We start from the raw sequence: 18,073 nt of genomic DNA, 5'->3' as shown, positions 1-18,073 counted from the left end.
AATGTTCCAATTCAGTGATCTGCCATATCGAAATAGTCATAGGATTAGGGACTCATTTGCAAATGATTTTTTTTCACATTCTGGTCAAAAAAGCCATTGACACGCAATCACACTAACTGAAATGACAAAGAAGCGAGCCATGGCTTTGTAACAACACACTCAGGTTTATTAACCAAAACAGCACTTACAAAAGCACCGGACTTAAAACTGCAGAGTAAGTATATTTAATCAGCTAGTTAACACTTGAACCAGCACAGTTATACTATAACCAACCGCCGCACGGGGCTGGCACAGTACAGTGGGGTCCTCAATGGCTGTCCAAAGGCTGGCAAACTACACTTAGAAAAAAGGGTTCCAAAAGGGTTCTTCGGCTGTCCCCACAGGGAAACCAAAAATGGTTCTCATGTAGAACCCTCTGTGTAAAGGGTTCTTTATGGAATCCAAAAGGGTACGACCTGGAACCAAAAGGGTACTTACTACCTGGAACCAAGAAGGTTTCTCCTATGGGGACAGGCAAAGTATCCCTTTGGAACCCTTAATTTCTAAGAGTGTAGTCACTCACTACTCCGGTGCAGAGTCAGGCCCCTGTTGAGTCCTGCCAGGGCCTGGGAGACGGTGTGGAGCTCAGTGTTGAGCCTACTGCAGCTCTCCAGCACCAGAGTAAGCTCCTGGAGCGTGGCCTGCATGGCATGGCTGTTTTCCTCATAGACAGTGTACATGTGCTCCTTCATCTGCCCGCAGATCTCAGCCACCTGATGGAGAGCATTGACATGGAATAGTATCTAGAGTACACTATAATGAAACTGTTGGACAGTCTATGACAATGTAGTACAACACAACGGCCTACAAATATAACATACCCATTTATACGTGCATTTGGTTTCTTGAAGTTAATACACATTGGGAAAGTACATTTTGAATTGTTGAGCAACTGGTGTGATAACTATGCCCTATGTACATAGTCATTGAACACTGGTCACTTTAATGATGTTTACATACTGTTTTAGCCACTTCATATGTATATACTGTATTCTAGTCAAGGCTTTTCCTATATAACTACTGCTGTACACAGCTTTTCTATTCATATACTGTCCATAATGCCTTTACACACCATCATATACATTTATATTCTGGACTCTGCCATTGCTCGTTCTAATATTTTTACATTTCTTAATTCCTTTTTTATTTGGGGGATTTGCGTGTATTGTTAGGTATTACTGCACTGTTGGAGCTAGGAACATAAGCATTTTGCTACACCCGCAATAACATCTGCTAAATATGTATACACGACCAATAAAACGTGGTTTGATAAACCGTGATGTTGGCAGTTAGCTACATACCTTTTCCACTAGCTTGTCCTGAAAGTTGTCCATAATCGTCTGGTCCATGGTGCGGCTGTCGTTTATCTTCCCAACCAGGTCCTGGACCTTCTTGCCAATGTCATCTATCCTGGAACTTCAAGCAAGAAAGTACATTTAGTTCATTCATCTTAAATCAACATTATGGCATTGGTTGACTTTCCACAGATGACGTGACTTTCCTTTGAGTTTCTTCCTTTACTATGTGTCCCCAAATCGCGCGATAAATGAGCTGAAACGGAGACCGGAGTAGGACTTGAACTATTCACGAACGAATAAAGAGTCTTGACTAGGGACTTCAATACCTTATCTGGTGTTCCTGACTCTCATCCGTGCTCATGGTCATGGATGAAGATCTCTCACTGGTTGAGTCGTGGTCAGTGCCAAGACCTTCATCAGGGTCCACCTGGGGGCAGGAGACATTCATCTGCAATCACAAGAACATACAGCGGAACTATTAGAATCAACGAAATCCGATTTAACTGTCTACTGTAACTAGGTATATAATGTCAGAAAAGGTCAATCAATAGCTGTACCTGGGAAGTCTCATGTCTGGGTTTAGGAGTTGATTGTGAGGTGGAAGGCAGCTTGTCAAAGAAAAAGGAATCCATTTGCAGATCTTCAGATTACATATGAGAAATAAATGTGAATGTTCAGACTTTCGCCTTACATCTGGAGCTACACTGGCAATGCACTTCGCATGACAGAACAGTGGGGGTCGCTGTTTCAGCTAACGTTAACTAACCGTTAGGTAGGTAACGTTAGCGGGTGGATAAGAAATGAACTAGCCAGCTGTGACAGTAGGTTGGACAGGAAACACTTTACTAACTGCACTGGAATGAAAAACGACGAGCCCTATAGAAGACAGCTATTTGAAAAGTCTGCTTCTACAGGTAACATTACCTAGTTGGCTAGCTTACGTTATTGCATTTTGTCTAGTACTGCCATTTTGTCTAGTACTACATTAATTCAAACCCGTAGCTCGCTTACAACGACGATGCGGCTTGTTTACAAGCTAACGTTAGCTAGCTAGTTTTGGTACTATATCCTGGCTTGCAAGCTAGTTAATAATGGTACGACCTTTTTACAATTCTCTGAGTATAATGTTTAAAAATAGCTAGCTACTTACTACAAGCGTCGTGTAAGAAAAATAAGCCTTTGATTTTGAGATGGAATGTCAAATTAAGCGCCTGTTAGTTTCCCGGGAAAATAGCTAACTAACATTAGCCTCGAGCGCTAGTGGGGCAATATTGAGAGCCTTTCAGGGTCAGCTATTTATTTTGAGGGAATAACATTGGATTTGAGTTAACACAACCACAGTCGGACATTATACAATGCTGCTGATTGTTAATCTAGGTTACCTAGAAGTAAAATTCTCTAGTGAATGAAGTAAAACATTTCCAGTTTTACTTCTGAATAGAGTATCATAGTATGAGTCCTAATACCCATAAAACCTGGCAGTCAAACACGGAAATGGTTCCAATCGTTTTTCCACCATACATTTTTTTCCATGGGGGATTTTAGAAACACTTAAAATAAGGGCTGTGTTTTGTGTAGGGTTAAATATTTTTGTTTAAATCGAACCTCTATTTAACTAGGCAAGTCAGTTAAGAACAAATTCTTATTTACAATGATGGCCTACCCCAGACAACATTGGGCCAATTGTGCACCACCCTATAGGACTCCCAATTATGTCCGGATGTGATACAGCCTGGATTCGAACCAGAGACTGTAGTGAAACCTCTTGCACTGAGATGCAGTGCCTTAAACTGCTGCGCCACTCGGGCTTACCCTGGAATGACGTTTTGATAACCGTGTAAATCTCTTTAGGACAAGGCGACTACTATTACAACTTTCCAGAGTAAGTTGAAAGCCAGACTGAGTTCCCCCCTGCTGAGCCCTCACCCCACAGTTTGGGAACCGCTGGTCTAGTGGACTCCACTCCATGGTGAAGGAAGTTTATGTAGATTCCAACAACGGAGTGGAGCAGAGACCAGGCTTTGTGGAATCTAGCTCCGACTACATCGATACGCCCAAGGTCAATATAAAAAAATAATAATAATAGGAAACGCCTACCTTGTATTTATGTTTGTCCTCTGTAGTTGCATGCCTGTCTTTGTTTGGTGAAATCCATCTTTTTTCAATAAATGTTAATAGAACTGACTTTCATAAATTAGGTGCATTACTGCCACTGACTTCGTTCGTCTTTCAGTCACCCACGTGGGTATAACCAATGAGGAGATGGTACGTGGGTACCTGCTTCTATAAACCAATGAGGAGATGGGAGAGGCAGGACTTGCAGCGCGATCTGCGTCAGAAATAGAACTGACTTCTATTATAGCCCTTGGCAACGCAGACACTTGTTGGTGCGAGCGAGCAGTGTGGGTGCAATAATTGAATAACATAGATTTCTAAATGTATTTTGTAACGCGAGCGCACGCGACGTGAGCGATGTAGTCAGCCTGTTATGGGATTCCACTTCGCTCTGAGGCCAGTGGCGTTGCTGGCCTGGTCGAAGTGGTTATTGGAGGGTCTAATTTAGAGCTGGGCGAAATATGGATAAAAATCCATATCGCCAAAAAATTGCCTAAATTGATGCGATAATGATACATAGAACAATAAGTTTATAACGATGTGCACCACAGTTTTTATTTTTTATCATCCTTTAAACTACTACAACTAATTTGATGGTTGTAGCCATTGTCCCATTAACAATCACACATATTAGCAAACATTTCATTTCAAACATCACATTTTAGTAAAGGCTACTTACCATAATGAACGTTATCTGCAAAATAGCTGCGATAAAGTTATCGGTATGGTCGGTGTTAATCATTTTCGGTTTATCGTCCCAGCTCTAGTCTAATTTGTCCCTACCGTACTCCCTACATCATTTTCACTCCCTCAGCTTTGAGGGACACTTGTACATATGGCGGAGGTGCGTGTGAAGGCAAATGGAGAACCGAGGGGCATGGGGATTACCTTTGTGCAAAGGAAGGAAGCAAATATAGCCAATTTTGACTTTGTAGCGTGGAATCTAGTGCTGCTCGTAATCACAATTCTACGTAAGCCTTGACAGATTCTCGCCGTTTCATCTGTCCACGAGACATTAGCTGATTGTCAACCGAAACTACCTTCTTTTGCATTGACTTCTGTTCTGATCCTCTGGTTTGATCATGGGGGAGTGGATTAGGGGGCGGGACTACCCAAGGTTTCTTGTTCTCTCGCAGTAATCTGCCAATCCTGTCTCGGTGCGCTATTCTCTCATCGCTGTTACCAGAGGGTACTGCCAGAGCGCCTTCAGCACCCTGGACAGTGGCCACCGCACGTGCTCTCCGACCTACGCTAGATCAAGCGCTCCTGCTAAAGAACCTCCCCTGCTTGCTCACCTAGGCAACACTGGAACACTTTTTCAAAGGGTTATGCGTGATCACATATCCCAATATAATCAAACATAAAAGAACGGGTGGTTGTGAAGACATGATCAAAGTTGAGGATTTTGGCGGACAGCATTCACTTTACAATTGAATAACTGAAATTCCAAGGTGAGCGTTTTATGTTTTTCCCTCAGCCTATTTGTGTTTAGAGGTGGTACTTGAAATCAGTCTCTATCAATGACTCATTTTCTTTTCATGATATTGAGTGAATAATATGCCATACATTAGCTTTTGTGTCCATTTGTTGAAATGAATACACAGTCAGTTAATGTACTTCTTATTCTGTGTATTTAAGTCTGCATGCAGCATTGACTCATTGAAAGGCTTGGATAAGAGAATCCTACAACCTCGGGGCATTGTGGAGTAACTTTGTGGATGTTGTGAAGGAACTCGTCGCAGAAAACATCCTGCATTACAAAGCAGCGGACCACCACGAACACCGCCAACATGGATGTCGTGAAAAGTTTAAACTTAACAGACAAAGCAGGATATTTGATACAAATATTTATTAATGATGAGGATATTCTCTATAAGGAATATAAGCCTCCTCCTAGGGACATTATCCAGCTGCCTAAATCCATGCTATATCTGCTGATGGCAGCTGTCGTGGTGGTGGCTGTGGCTTACGCTATCGTCGGTCACCTCATCAAGGACCTGGCCCTGGACATAGCAGGTAGTTGGGGGGGGGACTTTAAGGACAAGGGATGTTACTTGAGATTGGGATTAACCTAACGGGTCCCTGCGCTCAGTACTCAGTACTATATAGATCAGAGTTTTAAAGAAAATCAAGGACCTGGCCCTGGAAATAGCAGATACTTAATCTCTTGGGGGGAATTCAAGGACAAGGAATGTTACTGGAGATTGTGATTAGTTTAATAGGTAACCTGTACTGTAATAGTGTTAGTAATAGTGTTCTAGTTTAAAGTTACAGTACTATACTGATCAGAGTTTTAAGTAGAAAGAACATACTGTATGTAGTGTACACTGGAGTGTATCAATCTATTGATGAATAATTGTACATTTGAGATATGTTTTAACCTATTAGGTTTCTGACTGTACAGCAGTTGAAAGGTTAGAGGGGGTTACCTAGGGGATAAGGAATGAGATTCAGACTAACATGTTGACTGCACACATGATTATGTATAACTTCATCAGCACTGTAGGCTAGAATGGAGTATATAATAGATCATTGCAATTGCAGAATTTCTTAGAGAAGATACTTTGGACCCATTGACTTTATGTTATCAGATCTCTGTGGAAAACAATTGTGACTTAAAGCAAATGTAATGCTTTTGTGGGAGAATCTACTGTATAGGAGGGATTGTGTAATACCGGCCCCCATTCGTTTCTATCCTACTAATCACCGAAGCGCCGCGGAGAGCCTATGCTCCTTGAGGCATGATCGGCCTAAGTAGGTACAAAGTAGGCCCTAAATCACACCATCCACCTCTCTCTATCCACAGACTGCCTGCTGAAGACATGTTGTACCCATTGTGTTTCTGTTGTTTAGCAGGCCTCTGTGAAAGATTTGGATGTGATAATAGCCTACATTTTATGAACTGGGGAAACCTAGGAGAAAGGAGTCATATCTCTAACCACCATTCATTTCTATGCTACTAATCACACCATCTATCCCCACTTCTCTCTCTCTCCACACAGACTGCCTGCTGGGTCCCGTGGAACCTGACCCCCTGAAGGATGGTGACCTGAAGCCCTGCGGTCCTTCCCACATGCCCCCCATCATGACCAACTCCCACCACAACGCCTTCCACGTCTGGGACACAGACAACGTCATCATCCCCATGACCCCCATCGAGGGGAGCCCTCTGGCCAGCCCGCTGCTGAATGTCATAACCCACATACCCTCTTTCTTCCCGCACTCGCTCAGCGTCAACAGCCCTGCGTTGAGCCATTCCCTACCTGGCCGAGAGATTAGAGAGTCGGACGCCTAAGGCCGACCACTGGAGGCAGGTAGCCTAGCGGTATGAGCGAAATGTCGCTAGTAATGGCCAACTCTGGCCTTGACCCCATTCTCCGAGGGTGTCTCAGGGAAAGTGGGATATGCAAAATCACATTTTCCAATTCACACACTTGTACATGTGTGAAATAGGACAAATATAAGCACTGACCCACAAGATACGGTGAAATAACCACAAAGAGAGCAAGAGGCCTAGGGACCACCCATGGGATGATGCAATAATTACTTTATCGAAGATGGAGGATTGTCTAGAATAATCTGAAGCCATTCAAGGCACTGTGCAATAACAATCATTTTAATGGTTCTTTTGAGGACAGTAGGCTTACAGTCAGAAAGGTACATTTTAATACAGTACTGGTAAACCATATTTAGTTAGCTATTCCATTAGCGGTTATTCTGGTGTTCATCTTAATTTATTCATATGGTTCATGTCATTTTCAGTACCAAACTTGTAGCATGCTAGCAGATCTCTATGCTGTACCAAACCTGTAGCATGCTAGCAGATCCCCATAGACTTCCAGTCATTGCGCTAACACTAGTTAGCATTGGCTTGTGAAACTACCTCTATTTTCCTTCATACTCTTACTCGACACAGACATATAAATGGTATCCACAAGTTCATCTAACTCGGGGAAGTAGATAAAGGGCCTCATTGCCAAAATCTCGAAGTATCCCTTTAACAGTACCAAACTTCATTGTTTTGCCTCAACACATTCCATCCCAAAATGTCAGAGGAGCAAAGTAAAGACTTTTGAATGTTTTGGGCACATTGTGTATTCACCGGGTGAAAAGAAAATCACGGGACATCGTAGGACTGCACACAATCGATTGACGCTTTTGTAATTTCACCAACTTGGTTGGAGAGTTACAGATATCCGTCAAGCTTATTGTATATGGACGGACCTTTTCTGGAGTTGGCCAAAGTGGACATATTCTTCACATCTTTCCTATCAAGGAACCCCAGTTGAACAGGCAGGGATACTGCCTCACTTGGCCAGGTTTCACTTGGCCAGGTTTCCCTTGGCAAAGAGGTCTTCTGACCTCAATGGGACCATCTGGTTAACCAAAGGGGGATCTGATTTAAAACCAAAGTTGGTGGGAGCAGTGCAATGACGGAAACGGAGTGATGGAAGCGTTACCGATCATCCCTCTTTAAAGCTTGAGGGGATAGCTTAAGATTGACTGACAGTTGTGTATTAATGGCGATGGGACAAGGCGAGGGATGCCGGACTTCCCCTGTGAACTTTCCATCGGATTTGTGCCAAGTCACCACACTTCCTTCCTCTCTTTGACACCACCAGACTAGTAACTTTTCCTCCTCGAGCATTTAAACATTAAAACTACCAATAAACACAGAAAAACAGCCACATTTGCGTATTTTATAATGAATCTAATGTTGAGTGTTCAGTAGACCTATATATCTGTGGTCTATTATTTCTTTACCAATACGGGTGTCAAAAGCAAAGGCAGCTGCAGGCATCTTAATTTGGGAGAACGGTCTCATAACTATGGCTAGAACAGAATGAATGGAATGGGATCGACCATATAGTTTCCATTCCAGCCATTATTATGAGCACTCCTCCCCTCACCAGCGTCCTGTGATCAAAAGTTATGGTAAAGTGAGTGTGGGATAACATTCAAAACTTCAACTAAAAGAGGACTTTGTGTAAATATATGTTCGTGCGAATATGGTATTAGATTTATTCTGTTTGATAACACCTGATACTAAGGTTATTTCCAGGCAGCAGGATTAGCTTAGTTGATTTACTAATTAACTAGTAGGGTTGAATTAATTCAGTTAGTAGGGGTGAGGTTAGGTTAAGGTGAGTCTGTGTGATTCCCATACAGGTGGCCTAGGAAGAGGTTTGGGATAGGCCTATCTAAACAGTATTCTAAGTGGAAACACACTACCTTATGCAAACAAATACTAGAGGGTAAGCACACAGTAGTAGAATTCAAGTACAGTGTAGTATATTTCAATCCTGTTGCTTCCTGTGGCTAGTTATGTCCCATAATTGATGTAGTTTTCCAGAAAGGTATAGCGTTACACAACTTAAAACAAACTATTCTTATTTAAGCTGGATGTTACCTGATATTGCATGTAGGATTTGATACTGTTATGCTATTTTATAGCTTTTATCGTCAAGCTTGATGTCGACTGCGCTCATCCCATCTGTGCGTGTCTTTCAAGTGCCTGTCTTCCTTTATTGGGAGAGCAGAAGAGGGGGATTAAAGAGAAAAGATTACACACGCAGCTTATCACTCTCTAATACAGACTCCTTTTATTACTTTTCAGCCAGGGAATTAGAGGCTCAGAGAGCAGTTTAATCTGAGGCAGAAGCTCAGAACCTCACAGACAGCTGTTATGGAATGATCTTATCAGGACAGCAGCTTAGTGTACCAACGGGAAATGAGCTAGTATTGTCACGTTAGTCTTGATGGATCCATCCTCAGTGTTCTCCCATCTCAACCATTGATTGAACTCTGGCATAGTCTGCCATCCTAACTGAGCTGCCAGAGAGGAAGGTAACTAACTGTTCAGGGATGTGACCAATGGTGATTAAAACAGCTGTTTCCTTCCTCTCTGGCAGCTCAGTTAGGATGGCAGAACATCACACTATTACTATGGAGACGGAACAGAAGTTCAACTGTGTTAATTTCATCCCCAGCTTTGGAGGACAAAGCTCAACCTCATATAGGGTAAACCTATCAAACTATTAGTGTTACTGTCAATTGGATTATAAACCTTGACTCAAATGTTTGACCATGACCAGAGGATGTAAACCAACTACGCTGTACACATTTTAATAGGAAACTATATATGAGAGAATGTTTGTAAGTTGACAAAAAATATCAAAGATGACACCTGCAGGACCTCTTGGGGTGGTGAGGTATTTCATATTGTCTTGGGCAGTCAGCACATGGCTGAAGCTACCTGCCGTATTAAGAGCAGATCTAGGCCTAATAAAAAGCATAAGCCCAGCAGTGACACGTTGGCGTTGGGAGTAGGTATCGCTCCACACCGGTAAAGAGGGCTTAATGCAGGACTAATGAGGACTCTGCAAAGGTCGTTCTGACTCAGACTAACTGGGACACTGCTGGAGTTCCACTTGAATGTTCTAGAACTGATTCTAGAATTTTTATGTAAAGTTTCTAGAATGTCAATGTGCGAGAGACAGTCTTACTGGATTTTTTACCACTCATAAACGTGTTTAAACAAGGAAAAGTAATTTTTAACTTGGTTATCCAATAAAGATCAGGCCCTGATGTCAGTCCACAGTGGGAGAATAGGCCTGTTAGGTAGAGATACAGTATAACCAGTGCGGTAGATTACATTTTGGGATAATCCTAAAACGGATTGGGATTGGAACATGTGATGAGTGGATTACCACTCCCTGCAGTTTGGGACATTGTTGTGACTGGCAGGTTTGGCCAAACTGGAGGATTCACATTTTTCTACACCTGTGATGGTGCATGCAAAGTTGTGCTGTGATTGAACTATTGTAGGGAGACAGTGACTGACAAATTATTCAAAAAGCACAGCTGGTTTGAGGGAACATTGTGTGTAGACAATTGTTTTTTGACATCCTCAGCTATATGGGTAATGAAATGTCTTCATAATGTTGCAGTTAACATAATGCTAGAAGAGATTGTTTCATGGCGTTGCAGTAAACATGTCACAGTATCTAATAATGTAAACATGCTACTGTATCTAATAATGTAAACATGCTATAGTACCTAATAATGTAAGCATGCTACAGTACCTAACAATGTAAACCTGCTACTGTATCTAATAATGTAAACATGCTATAGTACCTAATAATGTAAGCATGCTACAGTGTCTAACAATGTAAACATGCTAGTGTCTAATAATGTAAACATGCTACAGTGTCTAATAATGTAAACATGCTACAGTACCTAATAATGTAAGCATGCTACAGTACCTAATGTAAACATGCTACAGTACTTAACAATGTAAACATGCTACAGTGTTTAATAATGTAAACATGCTACAGTACCTAATAATGTAAACATGCTACAGTACCTAATAATGTAAGCATGCTACAGTACCTAATGTAAACATGCTACAGTACTTAACAATGTAAACATGCTACAGTGTTTAATAATGTAAACATGCTACAGTACCTAATAATGTAAACATGCTACAGTACCTAATAATGTAAGCATGCTACAGTACCTAATGTAAACATGCTACAGTACTTAACAATGTAAACATGCTACAGTGTTTAATAATGTAAACATGCTACAGTACCTAATAATGTAAACATGCTACAGTACCTAATAATGTAAGCATGCTACAGTACCTAATAATGTAAGCATGCTACAGTGTCTAACAATGTAAACATTCTACAGTACCTAATAATGTAAACGTGCTACAGTGTAAGGGGCGGCAGGTAGCCTAGTGGTTAGCGCTTTGGACTAGTAACCGAAAGGTTGCAAGATCGAATCCCCGAGCCGACAAGGTAAAAATATGTTGTTCTGCCCCTGAACAAGGCAGTTAACCCACTGTTCCTAGGCCGTCATTGTAAATAATAATTTGTTCTTAACTGACTTGCCTAGTTAAATAAAGGTACAAAAAACATGCTACAGTATCTAAGGGCTACAAAGTCAGGTAGAAATATGTAATTAATGTATCTATTCATTAATTACATTAACAATTCAGATGTCTCAGGTTAGTTGAAACAGAATGTTGTAACCAACCCTACCCATGACCCTTAACTGGGAATATCACTCAACTCTTGTTTGGTGTTTAAACTTGACTGCTGACATGCAAAACATTTTGGGACTGAATCAACAGTAGACTAACGGAAAGAAATATATCATTTTGGAGTGGAATTCCACTTTAAGGTTTTTACCCCATACTAAGAGGACCTGGTTCCATGGTGTGACTGACTCGGCCATCTGGCTACATGACCGGTTCTCGGTAAGTCTCTGGCCCTATCCCGTTCTGTCCCTGTCCTGCTCTCAGGTCAACTAAGCTCAGCTCCCTACTGTACCGTGACGATTACAACCGGATGATCTGGCCTGCCTGGCTACTACACAATTGGCTTGTATTTAAACTCTAACAATTTGTATTTTCTAGTGTACATCATGATTTGCATGCATACATTGGTAAATAACAAATGAATTGTGCAATGTGGCCAAGGATAAGACGTTGGCAAGGTATTGTAGGCTACCTCACACTACCCCACTTATTAACATGCATTGACAATACTGGTACGGTGTGTTTGAGTTCAATCCTATTGGTGGGTCTTGACAGTGCCAACACCATTCAGCCCTGATCCCTACTGGTCTTCTATTGACAGCAGACCAGAGGCTCTCCTCACCAATGGACAAAAGTGCAAGGTCAGCAGCACAACCAGAGACAGCCTACTCCCTCATTATCTGGTTCATATGCAGTCAATGAACTAAAGCAGACCAGACCCAGACGCTAATGCATTGGTGCCTACAGTATGGGAGCGCCACCCCTTAAGTGCTCCCATACTGTAACTGACCATTTTGTTCCATATTAAGACAGTGTCAGCGGGACATCATTTACCCACCATCTTTAAAAAGAGCATGGTCAGCAGCACTCACCCTAACTTCAACACGACCACCTCTGTCTGCTCCCTACAACCAGTGGGTTCAGGGGGTCATGGCGAGACTGGGGAATGTATTTTACATCTAAATAGAGCAAATGTTTGAAAAGAAGTGGAGTAGGCATCAACCTGTCCAACTAAGACCAATTTGATCATAACGTTTGGGTTTAGGTGAACACCTTGTCAGAGCCTGGCCTTTGAGTCAATTAATTTAGGACACTGGAATACGAGTCGTCACTGTTTTTTAACTAGCGGTGCAGTGAAATAGCCTAATCACCAGAGGGCAGCATGTACAAGGATAAATAGATGACTTGGTCCTTCAACGCCATTGTAATGGGCTAATGCTGAGGCCCAATGATCAATATAGCAAACCCTGAAAGAGCTAACAGATTAGCATCAATATGTACAAACTACAGGAAAACAAATCCAAAAGGTTATTTATTCTTTAAATGAACACAATCTCTTTTTACATTTAATTTTAAAAAAACAACATCCTTTCATTATAATACATTTTTCTCCTTTATGCTACATTCGGGCAAACTTATAATTTCACCAAAGTTAATGCCAAGGTTGTTTTCTAAAATCGCAACCTGAAGTCATCCATCCATCAAACATGCACTATAATAACTGCCAGTCTTGTATCCACACCTCAGCCATCCATCCTATTGTACATGGTCAATATCTAGCCCTTACGAAGGACTACATTTGAGTAAATTGTACTTTGACAGAATTGAACTGCTAAAGTAGAAATATTGTAAAATAAATCAATGTAGTCCTTAATTTAAGGGCTAGGTCATATATACACACACACGTCAATTGTGACCGTTTATTTAGTCATTTCTTCCACTAGGGCTAATCCTTGTCGTCGCTGCCATTTTGGTCATCGTCGATGTCCCTGCGTGGCAAGACAGTGCGGTACAGAGACGTCCCTTTAGCCTGGATGAAGGTGAGGGTCATCTTGTCCTTGGTTACCTTCAATACAATACAACTTTATTGATCCACTCAGGGAAAGGCAAATGTACGTCTGAAATGGCACCCTATTCCCCATGGAGTGCACTATTGACCAGAGACTATTGAGAATAGGCTGCCATGTGACACAGCCAAAGTCTGTCTACAAGTATGAAAACCACAAACAGTATACAGATAAGACAATTCAATAAAACGCTAGAATGGACAATTCTATTTATGACTGACCTCTCCGTGGACAAAGCCTCCCAGGGTAGAAAACTGGCCTGTAAAAAACTTGAGGGTGTCTTTGGGGACATGGTGCCAGTGACGCGTGTCTGGGTCCAGGAAGTTACCGGCACCGCTCACTACATAGCCCACACCAGACTCCTTCAGGTACTGAGGAGAGAATAGGGAGAGGGGGAAAATTGACATTAAAAAAAAAAAAAAAGTCAGGGTCATGTTTGGCAGAGCGCAAACATTTTAAAATAGAGCCACTACCTGAAAATATTTTTTAATTGTGTTGAACATTTTTCTACAGTTTGCCATTCCAAACGATGCCATGATGCAACTTAAAAACCGCTTAAGGATCCACCCCTTTTTTTTTTTTTTTTTTTTTTTTTCACCTAAAATGACACCCAAATCAAACTTCCTGTAGCTCAGGCCCTGAAGCAAGGATATGCATATTATTGGTACCATTTGAAAGGAAACACTTTGAAGATTGTGGAAATGTGAAAGGAATCTAGGAGAACATAATAGACCTGGTAAAAGATAATACAAAGGAGAAAAAAAAAAAACATTTTGTATTTTTTTGTACCTTCATCATTGAAATGCAAAAGAAAGGCCATAATGTATTTTTCCAGCCCAGGTGAAATTTAGATTTGTCACTAGATGGCAGCAGTGCATGTGCAAAGTTTTAGACTGATCCAATGAACCATTGCATTTATGTTCAGAGTTTTGTATCAAGACTGTCCAAATGTGGCAAAAAATTATTCATAACTTTTCATGTTCAAAATTGTGCACTCTCCTCAAACAGCATGGTATTCTTTCACTGTAATAGCTACTGTAAAATTGGACAATGCAGTTAGATTAACAAAAATGTAAGCTTTCTGGCAATATCAGACATGTCTATGTCCTGGGAAATGTTCTTGTTAATCGCATTAGCCTACGTTAGCTCAACTGTCCCGTGGAAGGGTCACCAATCCCGAAAGAGTTTTAACATTATCCATCAATAAATCGAGAATGTTTACTTTAGCATGTCACTTTAGCAATCTTCCATATGGCCTTCCTTTATCTAACAGCAACCCTCTGGTTGATAGAATAGTTGGTTACACCACTAGTAGTTTAGGAGAAGACTATGCGAAATTAAGTTTCAAAACCTCCACAAACCTGCAGGTTGTGGTCGTGACCACAGAAGTATGCGGTGGCCTTGTGTTTGACCAGAAGTGGGCGTAGTCTCTTCAGGAGGCACTCTGTGGGGCCGTGCTCAGACACTGACCACACCGGGTAGTGACCAGCCACAAGCAGGAAGTCAGCCTTGGACTGGGCCATCCTCTGTTTCAGCCAGGTCAGCTGGTAGGTGGATACAGTAAATGAAGACTTAGTTATTGATAATTTCCTCTACAACATTGTTTTTTTGAATTTCTGATGGAGAATTTGTCAGCAGTTGCAATTAATTAACCATAAGGACAAGAGAAGAATAACAAAAGTGTAAAAAGTACATCCAGTTGCAACAATGGTCAGGTTGACAGGGTCAGTGGAACAAAGAAAGTCAATAGAATCTCAAATCTTAAAGTGACTTTAAAAGTTCAAGCCAAAAACATTTTATTTAACAAAGCCCAGAATAATCTGTGTACCTGTCGGTTGGCCTCAATGGTGCTGAGGGGTCCGCGGGGCTTCTCATCAACGTAGTCGTCAGAGTTACCACACAGCATTACTGTATCCAGCATCATGATGCTCAGAGTGCGCTTGGTGTTGGGGATACGGAAGTTCAGCTCGTAGTAGTAGTGAGGGAACCGCCTGAGGGGGGATTGAGGCTCAATGAATGAAGACTGCTCAATGAAGGTTAAGATAGAAACAGCTCAGTGAAAAGTCTGCATCCCGAATGGCACCCTAATCCCAACAGTGTACTATTTTAGACATTTGGGATGCAAACTAGGATTATGCAGTGAAAAGACTGATTCTGCTGCATGATACAACATATATGATGAACAGAGATACGGAAAACTTTTAAAGGTTTTATACTGTCAAAGACTTGCATAAGGTCTAAGCAAAGACAGTGGAAAAATTAAGATGTCCCACTCAGGTGGTTTACCATTGAAAAAAAAGGGGTGGCTGTCCCATAGGCACCAATGCATTATCAGCTGGGTCTTGTCTGCTTAGTTCATGAACCAGAAAAGAGGAGCGAGTGAAATGTCTCTCCTCTGGTCTAAGTGTCTGTTTCTTACCATCTGTCAGACTTGCGGCTGTAGTCGATCTGAGCCTTGACGTTGCCCGCATGGTCGTGGTTTCCAGCCAGGATGTACCAGGGAATGTTGAGAGAGTCAGCCGTGTACACGCGCTCAAAGGTATCCTGAGAGGGCAGATTGATAAACAACCACATTCCCATTCTGTTTGCAAACCGTACACATTTAAAATTCCTCAAGACGTAACACAGACACAGCAACTAACCATTAGGATCAGAAAAACATTCACAGCAAAGAAAGTAAAGATATTTGATCCATTTTGCCATAGCTGGAGTACAGCTGGAGTAACTCTGCTTAACAACTGACCTGGAATCTTGGAGAATCTGCACTGTTCACTCCAGAGTAGTAGAAGTTATCACCCAGGGCCAGAACAAAGTCTGCACCCATCTGCTCTGCTGTCTTGCCCATCTCCCAGGCTGTAGCCTTCTCCACCGGTGTGATGTAGGGAGGGTAGGGCACCCCACCCCAGTCCCCCAGAGCCAGGAACCGGATGGACGTTTGGTTCTCTGGGGGAGAAACCACCACCATACATGTAGTATTATAGCCATTTAACAGACACTTTTAACCAAAGAAATGTACAGTTCAAGTGTATGAGGCCCACGCAGGAATCAAACCCATTACATCCTCCAACAAACGCATAGCGTCTCAGAAAATGTAGTGTATATATACACACACACAACTTACTATAACAGATTGATTTGTAGCCAAATGGCATGTGTCAGTGGAAGTATAACTGAAAAGCAGTGGAGACTGGTGGGAGGTGCTATAGGAGGATGCGCTCATTGTAATGTCTGGAATGGAATCAATGGAACTGAGTCAAACATGTTTTCCATATGTTTCATACCATTCCATTTATTCCATTCCAGCCATTACATGAGACCGTCCTCCTATAGCATCTCCCACCAGCCACCACTGTTGAAAATGTACATACTGCTGCTTTGCTCCAGGTCCTGGAAGGCAGTGGGGAGGCAGTGGACCACAGGGACGGCAGTCAGCAGGAGGGTGAACAGGGAAAGGGCCATCTAAAAGGACAAAAACAATTCATGATAACTTGCTTTGGTTTTATTTGACAAAATCCAAGTCCAATGTTAGGACTACAGAAGAACTGAATAGCCTGATATGGCACTACAGATTGTGCTTTGTCAGGGAAAATGCTACAAACTACAGATTGAAACTAAAACATGCAAACACTGCCAACTCAGCACATGCAATAACCTTACATTGCAGTAAGAAAACAAACTACCACAAGTAACAAAGGCTCTCGCATCATGTGTTGACAGACTCAATTCTCTGTCTTCCCCAGAGCAAGCACCACTTCTTGTAAGTCCAAAATGGCAGCTTATTGATCGTTTATTGAGTTGACCAATCCCAGCTGGGACTCGCTGTTGCCAATCAGAGTTCTAGTACCACTGTGGCAGGGAAGATAGTAATACAGCATGTAATACAGCTTGTCAGAGTTGACCATTCATAGCTGGTTAGGATAATTAGGTTAATGTTAGGGTTAGCTAAAATGCTTACAAATTCAACTTTTGAACTCAATTTGACATAAGCTGTATCTTGTCGAACCATGACCCAGGGAAGGGTCATGACTCGTGATCTCATCCCTCTCATGCCCGTTGCATTATAAGTGTCAAAGAATGAATATAGCATAAGTTTTGTACCTAACAAACTGTTTTAAATAACCTACATCTCACCTACAGAACAGCTTCTCCAAACCCCAGATACAAAGCAGTCAACTTTACATGGAGTAAAATCAGAATATGCAGATCTATTTAGCAAAAAACAAATAGCCAGCCGTATTCAATATGAAGAAATCCTGAAAGTGCTGTTTCTCCTACACTGAAAACCTACAGGTTGATAAGAATGTCATGTAAATCCACTCACTGTGATGGTAGTGAGGTGTCCTACTGCAGCCAGGCCAACACTCGTCTGTCTATTCAGTCTCCACTCCTCTTTGATCAGCTCCTGTCTGTCTGTCCTGATAGAACCAAGGTAACCCCAGGCCAGCCCCACCCCACCCCAAAGCCCCACCCACAACCCCAGGCCAGTCTGTGATCAACCCCAGACTACAACCATGCCACTGGAGCATGACAGTTGTTCACAGCCTTGGCCCCGAGTCAGTCTTGGGACCAGAGAAGGAGTGCTAGCAGCATGTGACTGACATTGGTTATAAAAGCTAATGGTCAGACTCCACATTTTCCACCTCAGTGTTAATCAGCTTTTCTCCTTTTCTGTCTCTCAAACTTCTTATTTTTCTCTCCTTCGTTTGCTCTCTCTCTCTCTCTCCCTG

The 18,073-nt window shown here is 42.0% G+C and overlaps 3 protein-coding genes across 5 annotated transcripts; 1 reads left to right on the top strand and 2 right to left on the bottom strand.

Moving 5' to 3' along the window:
• Positions 1–150: 150 nt before the first annotated feature.
• On the bottom strand, positions 151–2,798 carry LOC145862331 (synaptonemal complex central element protein 2). Its single transcript, XM_082965957.1, has 5 exons — positions 2,488–2,798; positions 1,895–1,977; positions 1,664–1,785; positions 1,341–1,455; positions 151–752 (listed from the first exon to the last, which is right to left on the bottom strand). Exons 2-5 carry the CDS (start codon positions 1,967–1,969, stop codon positions 555–557), a joined length of 510 nt encoding a protein of 169 aa, XP_082822083.1. The 5' UTR covers positions 1,970–1,977; positions 2,488–2,798; the 3' UTR covers positions 151–554.
• LOC145862332 (uncharacterized) lies at positions 1,975–8,135 on the top strand. The gene is made up of 2 exons (XM_082965961.1): positions 1,975–2,251; positions 6,455–8,135. The coding sequence occupies exons 1-2, from the start codon at positions 2,197–2,199 to the stop codon at positions 6,745–6,747; spliced, it is 348 nt and encodes a 115-aa protein (XP_082822087.1). The 5' UTR covers positions 1,975–2,196; the 3' UTR covers positions 6,748–8,135.
• A 4,663-nt stretch (positions 8,136–12,798) lies between these two features.
• LOC106589400 (tartrate-resistant acid phosphatase type 5) lies at positions 12,799–17,756 on the bottom strand. Of its 3 annotated transcripts, none has more exons than XM_014179344.3 (8): positions 17,668–17,756; positions 16,715–16,805; positions 16,090–16,289; positions 15,766–15,890; positions 15,175–15,337; positions 14,708–14,890; positions 13,568–13,717; positions 12,799–13,345 (listed from the first exon to the last, which is right to left on the bottom strand). In XM_014179344.3, the coding sequence occupies exons 2-8, from the start codon at positions 16,803–16,805 to the stop codon at positions 13,226–13,228; spliced, it is 1,032 nt and encodes a 343-aa protein (XP_014034819.3). In that variant the 5' UTR covers positions 17,668–17,756; the 3' UTR covers positions 12,799–13,225. The 3 variants fall into 3 exon arrangements, with proteins under 3 accessions (XP_014034819.3, XP_014034829.3, XP_014034808.3); XM_014179354.3 differs by lacking the exon at positions 17,668–17,756 and adding an exon at positions 17,004–17,129; XM_014179333.3 differs by lacking the exon at positions 17,668–17,756 and adding an exon at positions 17,027–17,117.
• Between the last annotated feature and the right edge of the window lie 317 nt (positions 17,757–18,073).

This window comes from Salmo salar, chromosome 02 (assembly GCF_965601325.2).
Source record: "Salmo salar chromosome 02, fSalSal1, whole genome shotgun sequence".
Classification (NCBI taxonomy): Eukaryota; Metazoa; Chordata; class Actinopteri; order Salmoniformes; family Salmonidae; genus Salmo; species Salmo salar.
This window is presented reverse-complemented; position numbering and strand designations above follow the sequence as displayed.

What these genes read in the sequence shown, in the direction of transcription:
- LOC106589400 (XM_014179333.3), bottom strand. Translation starts at nt 17,053, where the DNA reads ATGATGCGAGAGCCTTTGTTACTTGTG. An exon ending in CAGATTCTCCAAGATTCCAG is followed by an intron (nt 15,891 to 16,089) that starts GTCAGTTGTTAA and finishes CTGCCCTCTCAG; the next exon opens with GATACCTTTGAGCGCGTGTA. An exon ending in GAGGCTTTGTCCACGGAGAG is followed by an intron (nt 13,346 to 13,567) that starts GTCAGTCATAAA and finishes ATTGTATTGAAG; the next exon opens with GTAACCAAGGACAAGATGAC.
- LOC145862332 (XM_082965961.1), top strand. Translation starts at nt 2,197, where the DNA reads ATGAAAAACGACGAGCCCTATAGAAGACAGCTATTTGAAAAGTCTGCT. An exon ending in TGAAAAGTCTGCTTCTACAG is followed by an intron (nt 2,252 to 6,454) that starts GTAACATTACCT and finishes CTCTCCACACAG; the next exon opens with ACTGCCTGCTGGGTCCCGTG.
- LOC145862331 (XM_082965957.1), bottom strand. Translation starts at nt 1,969, where the DNA reads ATGGATTCCTTTTTCTTTGACAAGCTGCCTTCCACCTCACAATCAACT. An exon ending in CCAGACATGAGACTTCCCAG is followed by an intron (nt 1,786 to 1,894) that starts GTACAGCTATTG and finishes TTGTGATTGCAG; the next exon opens with ATGAATGTCTCCTGCCCCCA. An exon ending in AGTCAGGAACACCAGATAAG is followed by an intron (nt 1,456 to 1,663) that starts GTATTGAAGTCC and finishes TCTTGCTTGAAG; the next exon opens with TTCCAGGATAGATGACATTG.